The sequence below is a fragment of the Mchenga conophoros genome, linkage group LG4 (assembly GCF_057382185.1).
Source record: "Mchenga conophoros isolate Kocher_MC1m ecotype Shallow Benthic linkage group LG4, M_conophoros_male_GT1.1, whole genome shotgun sequence".
Taxonomy (NCBI): domain Eukaryota; kingdom Metazoa; phylum Chordata; class Actinopteri; order Cichliformes; family Cichlidae; genus Mchenga; species Mchenga conophoros.
Genome location: NC_140529.1, coordinates 11328800 through 11343452, shown reverse-complemented (window position 1 = coordinate 11343452; position 14653 = coordinate 11328800). Strand labels below are relative to the sequence as shown.

The window sequence follows — 14653 nt, the reverse complement described above, 5'->3', positions numbered from 1 at the left end:
ATACCCACAGAACTGACCCTTTGGACTTTGCAACAGAGCACCAAACATGGGACCAGAGGCGGTTTTAGATATGGGCAACATGGGCAGCTGCCCAGGGCAGCATTGTGGTGGGGGTTGCATCATGGCATTGGGGGGAAAAAAAAGTTGCTTGCACTCACGCTGCCCCGACATCATGCCAGCAAATTTTGGGGATTGCATAGGCACCGAATGGTTTTCTATTGCCCATTTGCAAGGAGTAAGGGCACCTCGTAAATGGAGGCGAGGGGTAGGACAGCAAGTGATTCTCTGGCTGGCTGGAGCAGCATCTAATAACAAGCTCACAAAATAAAAATAAATAAATATTTTAAAAAATAATAATAATAATCATTCGTAATATTGTCAATCCAAGCCCACTATGTATGAATTATTTTTCCTGGGTTGTGTGGAATCCAAAAAAAACAAAAAACAACCTATAGAACCTGAATCTGTGCATAAGGTGTCTATTAGTGTATGTTGTGGGGTTTGGTTGTTGATACTGGAGTGCAAAATTACTGATGGAAGATTGACAAGAAAAGGTCAGAGCCATCAGGTCCTCAGTTTAGAAAAAAAAAGAAAAGAAGAGGAGAAACGAACAAAAGACACGGGTAAGCAGATGTGTCTTTGGATAATGGCAGGTATTATGTATCCTGAAACAAGATAACATTCATTAGTAGGTATTGGGAAAACTTCTGGTTGCCTTTGTTAGCCACTTGGCTATGATAGTAAACAGACAGTAGACACTGATGTGGTTTACTCAATCTTTTGGGCTGTGTTCAGTACAATATTAATTAGCCATTACTGGAAGAGCTGTATTGTTGATTTGTCTGCTATTCTCAATTTAAAATTCAACAACAGTTTTCACAATAAAATATGTTAAGTTACAATCTTTAATATGTTTGGTGTGTGTGACTGTGTGTCGGGTGGGGTGGGGGAAGAAGGTTTTATTCTGTGATGAGAAAAAATGTGACCTTGATGGTCCTGATGGTTTCCAATGTTACTGGCTTAACAAGCAGATCCCACCTGAGATGTTCTCCACGCTCCACAGTGGAGGGGGTGCCATAATGGTCTGGGGTGCTACAATGCTACAGTACACAATGCCCGCAGGACAAGGGACTTCTTCCAGAAGAATAACATCACTCTTTTGGACCATCCTGCGTGTTCCCCTGATCTAAATCCAACTGAGAACCTTTGGGGATGGATGGCAAGGGAAGTTTACAAAAATGGACAACAGATCCAGACAGTAGATTCCTTTCAGATGGCCGTCTTTACCACTTGAAGAAATGTTCCCACTCACCTCATGGAAAAGCTTCCATCAAGCATGCCGCAAGGAATTTTTGAAGTGATCAACAATAATAGTGGAGCTACTCATTACTGAGCTCATGTTTGGAACATTGAACATCTATCTATCTATCTATCTATCTATCTATCTATCTATCTATCTATCTATCTATCTATCTATCTATCTATCTATCTATCTAAAAGAAACATATCTTCAAGAGGAAATGACTGACACAAATTTTAAACTCACCTCCATGGGATAGATGATAGTTTGGGCAGTAGCTCCTGCAAGCGACCCAGCAATGAACCTCTCTTGTACCCTTAAACTGCCCCCCTCTTTATTACCTCGGATCAGCCACTTGATCTGGAGTAGGAAGAGTGAGGAGCAGGAGGAGGGGAAACCACAAGCAATAAAAGATTTCAGAAGGACACAGAGTGGACTATTGTTTTTTCCCCACTGTAAACTAATATACAGTTACTACTTTTTCTACCACGAGTTAAGTAAACACTTAAGAGAACAGAAGACATAGTTCCACTTTCTCACTGTTTGTCCACTGACCTGTTCGTAGGCCATAAACTTAATGGCGGATTCAGGGGCAATTTTCAGGACGTTGATACCATTTCCCCTCCAGAGTGAAAGCACACCTCCCTCCTGGATCATCCCCCTCAGGCCAAACCACAGATTAATCTCTCGAGCTGTGGAGCCATGTACCTAAAAATTCAAATTATGACAGTAAAGCTGATTTTTCTTTTTTTACAATCTGTACTATGTTTTAAAAATACGCTGTTGGCCACCAACCAAATATGTTAGCGTGCTTATCCAACCCTAGTTGGGTATATAAGCAGAATACAAAGGTAAATATCTTCCTTATTAAGGCCATATAGATGTAAATGTTGCACACCAAAGATTCTTTTTTGTTTGGATCACAGTCAGCACTTGTTTTTGGTCTTTATACAGACTTTGGCTACAAAGTATCTGAAGTAAAAAAAGGAGCATTCATCTGAAGCTGTATTTAATCCCATGTGATAAATGTCTTTTAGCTCTGTTTCTGGTCTTCATCTGGCCCTGAGTAAATTTTACTTATGATATGAACTATGTTCACCAGACATTTTTAAGCAGTACCTCTCTGCTGTTTGCTGAAAACACTCTACACTGTGGATGACAATTATGTCATTAGCGGTGAAAAGTGGTGATGGTGTATGTTAAAGTGAATTGTTAAATGTTGTCATTTTTATGCTTACCATCTCTACATTGTTTCAAACTGTGTGATCAAAGACATTCCTTTGTCTCTGACCACCTCTCCAGCCACTGGTGCTGGGGGAGGTTTTATTGTAGATACATCCTATCTGAAAGATCTGTTTCTTGTGTTGTAAGCTTCCTGCTTTTATGATCCTTTTGGGGAGCAGGAGAACACGCATACACACACACACATTCTCACATGCATGCACACACACACACTACGAGGAGGGCTGCTCTTTGAAGGAGTTGGGCTGGTGACAGGTGAGGAGCGTTAAGCTCCACAGCCTGGTTCCGATCAGCCTTCCCTTGCTAGAGAGTAAAAGACCGGTTGAAGATGTTCTGGCTTGTTTTTGTTCTTCATGAGGAATAAGTCTCTAAACTAGCGGGATCTGTGGAAGCGCAGACTCAACATTTATTTGGTCCTTTGAGCCAGATCCCAACACATTGCGTCCACCGAGGAGGAGGGAGATGACGCTGCCGAAGTCTGCTAGCAGCCAGCATCTGGGATGCCTGATGAAAGCCCTGGTGCTTAACTTTATCGCCAGGCTGGAGAGTTTGTGTCTGAACTCTCCTCGGGTTGGATGGCACTAGTGTCTTTTTTTTTTTTTTAATTTTTAAGGAGGGTTAAGCAGGTTTCCCATCGAAAGGAAGGTTTTTCTCCGCCGCTGAGGGCGTTGAGTGCTGGTTTCTCCAGCACTCAACGCTGGAGAAACCAGCACTTGTCAGAGCTCTTGTTGGTGTCTATTTTGTGTGTGCGGGCCAGACGTGGTCTGTTTGAGTGAGTCTGATTGTTGTTTTGTATGCAGTCACTTTTAAGCTGATGAGCAAGGTACACATTTTCAGAGCAGAAGCCGGTTGAGAACGCATTAGAGGGAGGGAAACAGAGCTATGATAACTCGAGCATGCAGCTATCCGTGAGTTCAGTTTCTTCCTCACACCTCAGATGGGCAACAGCTTTTCTGCATCCTGATTCATGTGTGTGAGACCTTTGTAACATCAGTATCACGTTTTTTGTTTTGGCGAAAGGCACGTGATTGTGTTTGACATCATGGTGTGTGTGAGCCACAGAGAGGTGTGAAAGTATGTGAGTGAAGTGGTCTCGAACTGGGGAGTGTTTGGTGTTTCTCAGCCTGAAACAACTGCAATCCCACTTTCTGTTTTTAAGAAAGGAGAGTTCAAAAACAGAGAGATGTGTGTTGTTTATGCGGTGATGAGAATAATGAAAACTTGATGAGAGAGGTACATAAAAACCCACACAAACAGAAAATGTCTTAACCATACTAACCCTACATGCATATACACATACAATGACACTCATGAAGACCAGACAGCATCTAAGCATGAGATTCTGTTTGTCATCTTGTCCAAGTCACTAGCAGGCACGTGCAGAGGGGGGGGGCTAGAGGGGCTTGAGCACCCGCCCCTTTCCTGATGGGTGCCAAAAGTGCCCTTTTGTTGAGGCAACTTTTTAAAAAAAAATTTTTATTATTTTTTAATGTGTGTGTGAGTGCGGAGTCCTGTCAGTGCCCCTCAACAATAATATTTAACTATTAATCACAGTTTTGCTAAATACAATCTTGCTTGCATCAGTCACATGATCACTATTAACCAATGATCGCCCTTGTCGGCAGAACGCGCTGGTTACGAGCCGGGAACGAGTTCACAAAGAGCACGCGCATTTGTTGCGGTCCGGAGCTGTAGGAGAAACACAAGTTAACTCAGAGACACAGACTGATGCGACAAAACTAGTAAGTAGGTGTACAGCGCACACTGTATTGTGTAGCACCCAGGAGTATTAGCTTATTATGTACACGTTGGTAGGCTGTCTTGTTGCAACTGACGAACTGAAACAAACCAGTGTGCTGTGTGTGCAACAGCGCGACAAACATTACCTGTCCTTTTATTAACTGCACAAGTAGTGCTGGTCATAGCTGCTGGCTACCGGTGTAAGGCTGTCATGGGTTTGTAGCTCTGTCACCGTTTTAGGGAACCTATTTAGTTTTAAAGTATTTAGAAACATATTTAGTTTTAAAGTATTTAGAACATATTTAGTTTTAAAGTATTTAGAACATATTTAGTTTTAAAGTATTTAGAACATATTTAGTTTTAAAGTATTTAGAACATATTTAGTTTTAAAGTATTTAGAACATATTTAGTTTTAAAGTAAGTTTCCGGGCTTTTCCGGCCTTTCTGGAGGGATTATATTTCACTAAAAAACGATCTAATATGCACTTCCACATAATTATGCATTATTATAATTATAATATATTAAAAACACACGCTGTATTTTAAAGAACATACATTAAGAAGCAGATTATATTAGATTTATATTTTAAATAAGACAAAATTTGGATTTTACAGCAGTAAAATTATTGTATCTCTGCAGTTTAAAAATGTAATAAGCTTTGCCCTGCACAGAGTGGATAGTGAAACAAATGGAATCTTCATAATGACATTATTTCATATTTATTACTTCCCCCTCCTCTTTGCTTTATTATTGTAGCTCTAGTAATAAATAATAATGTAAGGATTCTGGATCAGCACCATGATGCCCATAGTATATACAGTATTCTGAAGAAGGTCTAAAATGTCACTGTGTGTGCGTGCATGTGTGTGTTTTATTTAGATGGATTTAAAAAAAAAATATTACTCATGATATAACATTGTCCAGACATGGCTGGTAAGGACATGAGGAGGAAACAGTAGGAGCTGTGGGAGGCTACTAAAGGCAGTGCTATAACATTTTTCTGTCATCATTTAGATTAAGTGCAAGAGTTGTTAGGTGTGGATAATTAGATTATAGTTTATTGCAATAGCAAGTTGTGCCTTGTTCTCAGATAGACAGCAAGTGGAGAGTGATATATGAAATGATGGGATGGAAGGAAGAAGAGAAGCAAAGAGTGATTCACAGGCAGAGCCTAAATTATTTCTCAGTTTTTTGTTGCCTTATGGTTCCAAGCGCTGTCACCAATCTTTGCATTTTGTTATTATCTCATGACACTTGTTTAATCAGCTACCATCTCTCCTATGGACTTTTTAATGTCTACAGTCTCAGATCAACACAGCCCTGCCCTCCAGCACTATCAGCAGCAGGAGCAGCAACCCCTCAACAGCAACATTGTACCCATCAGGTAAAGCATCGGCTACGTTTGCTTTGCCTTGTTGCCCATATTAGATTCTTGATGAATGTGTGTTGTTGTTATTCAGCCTGGTTCAATGTGCCCCATTTTAGCTTTGAGCACCCGCCCCTTTAAACCTCTCTGCACGGCCCTGGTCACTAGTAAGATGAAAGTGATACATAGTCTAGTGTCTAATATTATAGGAGGACAGATGATTGCATCATAGGGGTGGAAAACAGAATGCTGATGAGGGGTCATGAATGAGTGAGCTGAGTGAGCTGATTGTTGAGTTTCTGATGTGTGAAGAAGTTTTAACATGGCGCACATTTGGTTACATGAGAAGAAACTTATTATGTGATGAGACAACAGGGTTACGCTGTATGTTGTGTGTGGTGTGGCTGATTGGATGAATGTTTGAGATTAAACTGGCTGATGATTTGTCTTTTGTTACAAAGTTGAGCCTGCCAATTAGGTTTGGTATGATTTACTGGGTGACCGACACCTGACCACCAGGATGATCCGTGTGTTTGGCTAATGCTCTTTCCTTTAAGAGTGCTTGTAAAGGATTCAACACAGACAGACAAGTGACAATTGAACAGATGTGCAGTGGTTACAGAATAGTTACATGGGGCTGATCACTATTGAGCTCATGGTGAGTGACAAATTTAAGGAAAGCCACTGATTACAATGTGGAATGAAGTTGAGATGTTCAATGATTTGGAGCAAATTACGGAAAAGGTAGGGGTTTAATGAGTTTAGAATAACCCTGCAACGGTACTTGTCTCTATGATGCTGAATACTTTATTACACTTATGAGCTACAGTTGGTTGCAAATGTGAAGTTGTTCTAGGATACAGGCTCCGGGTGGACCTGGGACTTAAATAAGCTTAACATTTAACCACTGACTAATGTTTTGACACAGGGTTACAGGTTTGGAGTGGAGCTACTCCAAGAGGGACCCTGGAGCCTGGAGAATATTTTTTTAGGGAGAATGTGCAACATTCTTGTACATGTCTCATTGTGTGGCAGTTGATACATGGCGAGAGCCGTGTGGCGAGAGGAGAGTCAATTTTTGATTTGCAGGTGTCATGAGGTGCCATGACGAGAAGGAGTGACTGAGGGGATCGTCCACAAGACGCCAGGCTTCAGGAGGATCAGAGATCATCTTCAGCACAGCAGACATCCCACAGAGACCTGTGCTACTGGGCTTCCAGAAGATTGTCATGAGGAGATTTTGAACAGCAAAATCTTAAATGAAGTGAAAGAGTTTCGACGTTGAGGAAGAGAACTAAGGTGTACGACGTGCTCTGCCTTAAATCGTCCGCGGCATTGGAACATGAGAACCTTAAGGTTGAAGGGAGCGTGCCAAGCTCCATCCGACGGGCAGGAAGAAGTTCAGCGATGGACTTGTGGTTCTGTGAAGAGCACGAATGCCAGGTGACAGTGGAATAACTAACAGCAGTAACTTACTATTCTAAAAGATTAGATCTAGTTGCTTGTGCTTTGCCTCCGTGTGTGAGATCAGTATGTGCAGCGGCTCAGGCTGTACAATGTTCCGGGAAATAGTTTTATTTCACCCTTTGACACTGCTAGTTCCACACGAGGTAGACGTTTTACTACTGCAGACTAAAATGACGTTTCTGTCACCCGCAAGATACTTGTTTTTAATGTCACTGTTACTCTCACAACCACACATAACCATAAAGCGGTGCACAACTCTGAATCCGTCAACCCTTTTGCCAACGAAGGAAGAGGGCACTCCTCATGAGTATAGAGAGCACGTGGAGACGGAGTGTAAGCCAAGGGATGATATAAAAGATGTGCCACTTGGTGAGGGAAAGGTTTGGTTTGTTGATGGTTTGAGCTTTAAAACAGCAGAGGGACAGGCTAAAACAGGTTTTGCTGTAGTAGATAGTGAGAAAGCTATCTGTGCAGGACAGTTAGCATGTTTCATATCTGCTCAAGCAGCAGAGATAGCAACTTTAACGAAAGCGTGTAAAGCTGCAGAGAAACAAAATGTGACAATATACACTGATAGCCAATATGCATTTGCTACATTACATTTCTTTGCAGCACAGTGGGCAAGACGAGGTATGACAACCTCGACAGGGAAACCTGTAGAACACGCCAAACTCCTGCAAAATCTGCTGGACGCAGTATTAATGCCCAGTAGAATTGCTGTTTGTAAATGTGCAGCACATACCCCAGGGAAAGATCCAGTCACATTAGGGAATGCCTTAGCAGATAAGATTGCAAAAGAGACAGCTTTAGGAGCACATGGTGTTCACATTTTAGCAGTGCAGCACCAGCAGACATTCTTATTACACGAGATGTATTGGCAGACATGCAGGCCCACATACGGCAGGAAAAACAGTTGTGGTTCACAAAAAGTGCAAGCTTGCAAGATGATGTTTATTATCTATGTGATAATACTGCCTGAGAATTTATAAGACTGCTGTGATTTTGAGCCATGGGCCGTGCCATGTCTCAACAGGGGGGATGATGGCAGCAGTAGAGCAACATTTTCATACTCTAGGACTTAATGCTTTAAATGTTGCAAGCACAATTCTCAGGGTAATTTGAGACCTAAGAGAGGGAAATTCCCCAGACCCATTCACCCATTTCAAGTTATTCACATGGACTTTATAGAGCTGTCCAACTGTAATAACTATAAGTACTGTCTAGTGATAGTGTGCCCTTTTTCAAAGTGGGTAGAAATTGTCCCAACTAGGAAAGCAGATGCTATTTCGGTTGCCAAAGCAATATGTACGAATATCATCCCGGAACACGGGATTCCAGAGACCATTTATAGTGATAATGGCCCACACTTTGTAAATGAACTGATTGGGTTAATGGCACAGCATCTAGGGATAACACTAAAACACCATTGTTCATATCACCCACAAAGTGCAGGGTTGGTAGATAGAACTAATGGGACAGTAAAGCTAAGACTTAGGAAAACAATGGAAGAGAAAGGCAGGACATGGTTAGGCTGTATAGAATTAGTTAAGATGTACAGTGGGGCAAAAAAGTATTTAGTCAGCCACCGATTGTGCAAGTTCCTCCACTTAAAATGATGACAGAGGTCAGTAATTTGCACCAGAGGTACACTTCAACTGTGAGAGACAGAATGTGAAAAAAAATCCATGAATTCACATGGTAGGATTTGTAAAGAATTTATTCGTAAATTAGGGTGGAAAATAAGTATTTGGTCACCTCAAACAAGGAAAATCTCTGGCTCTCACAGACCTGTAACGTCTTCTGTAAGAAGCTTTTCTGTCCCCCACTCGTTACCTGTATGAATGGCACCTGTTTGAACTCATCATCTGTATAAAAGACACCTGTCCACAGCCTCAAACAGTCACAAGAGGAGAACACATTAGCAGATTTGATGCTTAAAATGTTAAAAAGTAAAGAAGTCATGAGAACAAATGATCTGCCAGATGATTCTGTTTCTCCACAGGAGTAGAGTCTGAAGTCTGGAGAGTCTGGGTGCTGATAAAGGCCATAAAAAGGAAGTGCTGGTCCAGTCCACGGTGGGAAGGTCCCTATCAGGTGCTGCTGACGACGCCCACAGCAGTGAAGATTGCTGAGAGATACACCTGGATACATCAAGAGCACTGCAAGAAGGTGCTTCCTGGTCGAGTCTGGGTAATGGTGAAAAGACCGGAGTACAAAGGGGGGAGAAAGTCTCTAGGGCCTCTCGTCTCAATCCTGGTGAAGAAACCAACAGATCCAGAACCCAATTTAGAATGTCTAGGAATGTGCTGTGCACCTTCTTGAGCCTGTTGACCCTGAGTGGGTTGACAGGAGCGCACTGGGACATAGTAAACCACACCCAGTACCTGCATGGGATTTCAACCAATTACTGGTGGCAGTTTATGAACACAACTGCTCACATAAATAATGAGACCAATTGTTATGTTTGTGCACACATACCACTGTCTACACATTCTTCTGGGCTGTGGCCATATAGCCACAGAGAGCGAGACAGTTTGTTTGCTTGCCTGAGCAACGCACCCAGGAGTAAAACATACTTGGAACTAGGGATGGGTACCGGTGTCCGGTGCCATGATGGCACCGGTTCTGACATAAACGGTAGTAACCAGACCGAAAAGCAGCGCACATTTTGGTGCTTTATTTCGGTGCTTTTTTTTCCTGAGCTGTGATACACTTCTAGCCAATCATTTTACGTTTCCGAGGATAGTAGGCGGGTCCAGGTACGTACGTTCTTTTAGAGCAGAGCTACAGATTTAAAAAGCCTAAGGCGAAGCGGTCAAAAGTCTGGCTGTACTTCACAGCAAAATATGCAAACTCAGCAGCCTGCAACAAGTGCTTTAAGCTGATACTGTGATACTGTCAAAGGAGGTAACACCTCAAATCCGATGAAACACCTGGAGACGCATAGCGTATTTTTTTTAAAGCCCAGAAATGCGCCGTATTTGATAGCTTGCTGCGAGACCTCACACTGTGCACATCTACTGCGGGTGGGTTGCCTGTTATGCAACATCCCCCAAAAACACGAAGAGGAGAGTCCTGGCCCCTAGCCCTGCCAGTGTAGCAGAAATGATGAGGATGATGATGCAGCAGCAGCCGTTCTTCTCTGCGTGAGTTGCTTAATGTTGTTCGTGTGTAATTTACGTTGAGTAGGCTAACCACGTTTGTTACGTCCCCTCTTAAATGCTAGGCGATGAGGGTGGGGGACAGTAACAGTTAGATCCAGGTGGAATGAAAAGAACGCCAGGCAGAGGTATTTAATATAAAAGAGATCTTTATTGTAGGCAAACACCTCAATAATTACAAATGGCAACAACAAAAGGAGACAGCACCGCTGCTTTTTAATAAGAAATCAGGGAGGTCAACCCAAAGTGGTAATGACCACTCAACAAAGAAAGCAACAATAAGGCTTCAACAGAAAGAGACAGCAACGCTGCTAACAAACAATATCCAGGCAGGCCACACAAACTAATGAAGGCCGCCATCACTCATGGGCAATCACTGCTCAGTTAAGCACTACTCACACACCAGAGCCACACACCAGAAGGCTGGTCACACGCAGCAGGCTGTTCCACACCTAAGTCAGTAGCCCACTCTGACCAGCACAGAGGGAAAACCACCAGAAACCTCTCCTTCCTCTTCCACACTGCTCTTCTCCAGCTTATATCACCCCTGAGGGTAATTGGTTGTAACGAGAGCAGATGAGCAGCAGGTGTGACCTAAAGGAGAGGGCAGGGGCAGAGAGAGACAAGGGGAGGGGCCAGAACGAAGGAGGAGGAGAGAGAGAAGACAACACCACGCCCACACACTCCCACAGCCTCCCAGGATGTAACATTCCCCCCACCCTAAATCCACACTATACAAAACACAGAAGAAACTCATCACTATGCACTGCGTGAGAGTGCATCAGCCACCAGATTTTCAGTCCCCTTCTTGTGCTGGATAACCAGATCATAATCCTGCACCAGCAAAGCCCAGCGCATTAGTCGTTGGTTGTGGTTGTACATGCGCTGGAGGAAAGTGAGGGGGTTGTGATCTGTATACACCGTTGCCGGAAAGGAGCTAGAGCCCACATACACAGTGAAGTGCTGCAAGGCCATCAGCATCGCTAGAGCATCTTTCTCTATGGTGGAATAGTTTAGCTGATGGCGCTTGTACTTTACAGAGTAGTAGCAGACTGGGTGACACACACCCTCTGCGTCGTCTTGTAACAGCACCGCACCAGCTCCGGTGGTACTGGCGTCGACTTCCAGCTTGAAAGGCTGAGAGAAGTTAGGGGCAGCCAGAACTGGGGCGCTGCAAAGGAGGGATTTTGCAGACTCGAATGCGTGCTGGCATTCCCCTGACCACTCAAAAGGGACTTTGGGGCTACATAGCCTTGTCAAAGGGGCCACAACTACCGCAAAGTTCTTGCAAAAACAGCGGTAGTATCCAGTCATGCCCAGGAACCGTTTTAACTCCCGCCTAGTGGCTGGGGCCGGGTAGCTGAGGATAGCCTCGACTTTTGCCTCCACTGGGCGTACCCGCCCGAAACCCACCTGTTTCCCCAGGTACATGACTGTCGCTTTGGCGAACTCGCACTTAGCGAGATTTAGAGTCAACGAGGCGTCAGCCAGTCGCTGAAATACTGATCGTAGGATGGCCACATGCTCTTCCCACATGGCTGTGTATATCACCACATCATCCAAGTACACATTACATTGAGGCACGTCTCCTACAACCAGCTGCATCAACCGCTGAAATGTGGCCGGAGCGTTTTTCATGCCAAACGCCATCACGGTGTACTGCATGAAATGGTCGGGTGTGACAAATGCAGAAATGTCAGAGGCTCTGGGGGTCAAAGGCACCTGCCAATATCCTTTAAGAAGGTCCAGTTTGGAAATAAATGTGGCAGGACCTATGTTGTCAATGCAGTCCTCCATACGAGGAAGTGGAAAAGAATCGGCGACAGTCACTGCATTTACCCTACGGTAGTCGGTGCAGAAACGTGGGGTGCCATCAGACTTGGGCGTAAGTAAACATGGAGAGATCCAAGGGCTGTGACTCGGTTTCGCCAAACCATTCTCCGCTAGATAACTGACCTCCTTCCTCATCACCTCGCGCTTTCCCATAGGGCAGCGGTACGCGTGCTGTTTGATTGGGGTTGCGTCCCCAACATCGATATCATGTTCACAAACATTAGTACGCGAGGGCACATCACCAAAGAGAGAGGGGTAGGAGTGCAGTGGATTAAGCACATCTTCGCATTGTGAAGGGGACAGATGAGACAGGTGGGCCGTTACTTCGGCTAAGTAAGCTGAATTCGCCAACCGTCCACACTGTTGTCCCTCAGAAAGTATATTGTTACGAACTTGTATGTCCATGTGTTTGTTTGTGCAGGTGTTGTGTTTTTTCTATGTTAATTTAGCTGTGCCAGGGCCCTGTTCCGATTGGTGCGTGGATATACTGCCCCGGCGTGATTGGATCCAGCTGGAGGACCCGCCCATTAAAAGGAGGCTGGAGTGCTACAGCGGGAGAGGCCCTCGCGTTTCTCCTCATCACCCAGCAGTAGTCCTGTGGTAGCCGCTGGCTGCAGTATACGCTTGAAAGTTGTGGAAGTGGAGTGGGTAGGGGTGAGCTGCCATTTCTATTGATCACCCGTTTTCTCCTGTTTTGAGTTAGCTAAGGAGGTCAGACTCTGTCTTTATTTTTGACTTTGTTTTGGTAAGGTCAGGGGTGCGGGATTTGTGTAGGTTTGTTTTGTTTATTGTTTTGGCCTTGGCTCACCCTGAAGTGTTGACACTCCCGTTTTGGTTCTCTTTATTCACATTGTAAATAAATCACCTCATATCTAACGGATTGGTTTCGTGTGACTGCTTGGGTCTTGGGGGGGAAGCGAGTGCCTCGCTCATGTTATGGCCTGGCCCTAGACGGGTCGTAACAATATGCAGATCGTCGTCAGCACTGGCCTCTACACTCAGCACGGTGGCGGAGACAGAGCTGGAGGTTGCCGCACTGGCAACAGTCTCATGGGTTTCCCTATCATGGTAGGGTTTTAACATGTTGATGTGGCACAGGCGTGTTTTCCTCCTGCGCTCTGGGGTACTGAGAACATAATCTGTCTCAGACACTTTCCTCACTATGACGTACGGTCCCGCGAAACGGGCCGTAAGAGCAGAACCAGGCACTGGTAGCAACACTAAAACCTTGTCCCCAGCCTGAAAATGCCTTTTCACAGCCTTTCTGTCATGCCACGTCTTCATGCACGCCTGGGCAGTACACAGGGCCTCTTTAGCTAATGAGGTAGCACGTTGCCAACGATCCTTACATGTCTTTACAAAATCTGCCACGTTAGTTTTTGGAGCACCCCCACTAAGGAACCTCTCTTTCAACACCTTTAGCGGACCCCGCACCTCGCGGCCAAACACAAGTGTAGCTGGGCTGAACCCTAAGGACTCCTGCTTAACATTGCGTATTGCGAACAGTACAAAGGGGACACCCTCATCCCAGCTTCTGCCCGTGTCATGGCAGTACTTTTTTAGCATAGCCTTAAGTGTTTGGTGCCAGCGCTCAAGTGCACCCTGCGACTCTGGGTGATAAGCACTAGACACAGAATGAGAGACGCCCAGGGAAGCTAAAGTCTGTTTGAATGCTCGAGATAAGAAGTTAGTTCCCTGGTCTGTTTGCACTGTTTTTGGAAGACCAAAGGTGGTGAAAAATTTGATTAGCGCCTTAGTAATGTTTGCAGTGGTGACCCTCCGCAGAGGAATTGCTTCGGGGAACCGCGTGGACAAACACATTATGGTCAACAAAAACTGATTGCCTGCTCGTGTTCTTGGCAACGGACCAACACAATCGACCAAAACATGCTCGAATGGCTCACCAACAGCTGGTATTGGACATAGTGGGGCGGGGGGCACAGTTTGATTTGGTTTGCCCACCAGTTGACACGTATGACAAGTATTACAGTACTTCGCAACATCTGTCTTCATTGCCGGCCAGAAGAAGTGCTGCAGAATACGGTCATATGTTTTAGTTATCCCCAAATGTCCTGACCATGAATGGTCATGGGCTAACTGTAGCACGTGCTGACGTAAACTAGCCGGGACCACTATCTGTTGGACTACACTCCAGTCCTCCCCTGGCTTTGAAGTCCACCTGCGCATTAGCAATCCATCAAAAACAACAAACGTCTGCTTCCTGTCTCCTGTCGGATGATCACTCTCATCTACGGCAGCAAAACATTTGGTTAACGACGGGTCTTCTTTCTGAGCGATAATAAGGGCCTCCCGTGTGAGGACAGGGGGGGCTGCGAGTTCAGGAGCAGGCTCAGCCACTTCTTGAGCCAGTTCCTTGGCATCAGGACCCACCTCCTCCTCCAAGGGCATCACATCCATCTCCAGCATAGAGCCGACCACTGACCCTGACAAGTCAACCACTTCTCCCCGCCGATGGGCCTGTGACCGGGTAAGAACACCTACAGGAAATACATCCGGGTGCTGCCGGTTTAAAGCATCTGGCA

At 44.8% G+C, this 14653-nt stretch overlaps 1 protein-coding gene across 2 annotated transcripts in view; it reads right to left on the bottom strand.

Moving 5' to 3' along the window:
• The window catches only part of LOC146575560 (mitochondrial adenyl nucleotide antiporter SLC25A23-like), a 47450-nt gene that overhangs the window by 8789 nt on the left and 24008 nt on the right, over nucleotides 1-14653 (bottom strand). For both annotated transcript variants that reach the window (XM_085270289.1, XM_085270290.1), the window contains exons 6-7: nucleotides 1856-2008; nucleotides 1547-1660 (exon numbers count right to left, since the gene is read on the bottom strand). In XM_085270289.1, the coding sequence (XP_085126415.1) occupies nucleotides 1547-1660; nucleotides 1856-2008 (267 nt within the window). The remainder of the gene's footprint in view (nucleotides 1-1546; nucleotides 1661-1855; nucleotides 2009-14653) is intronic.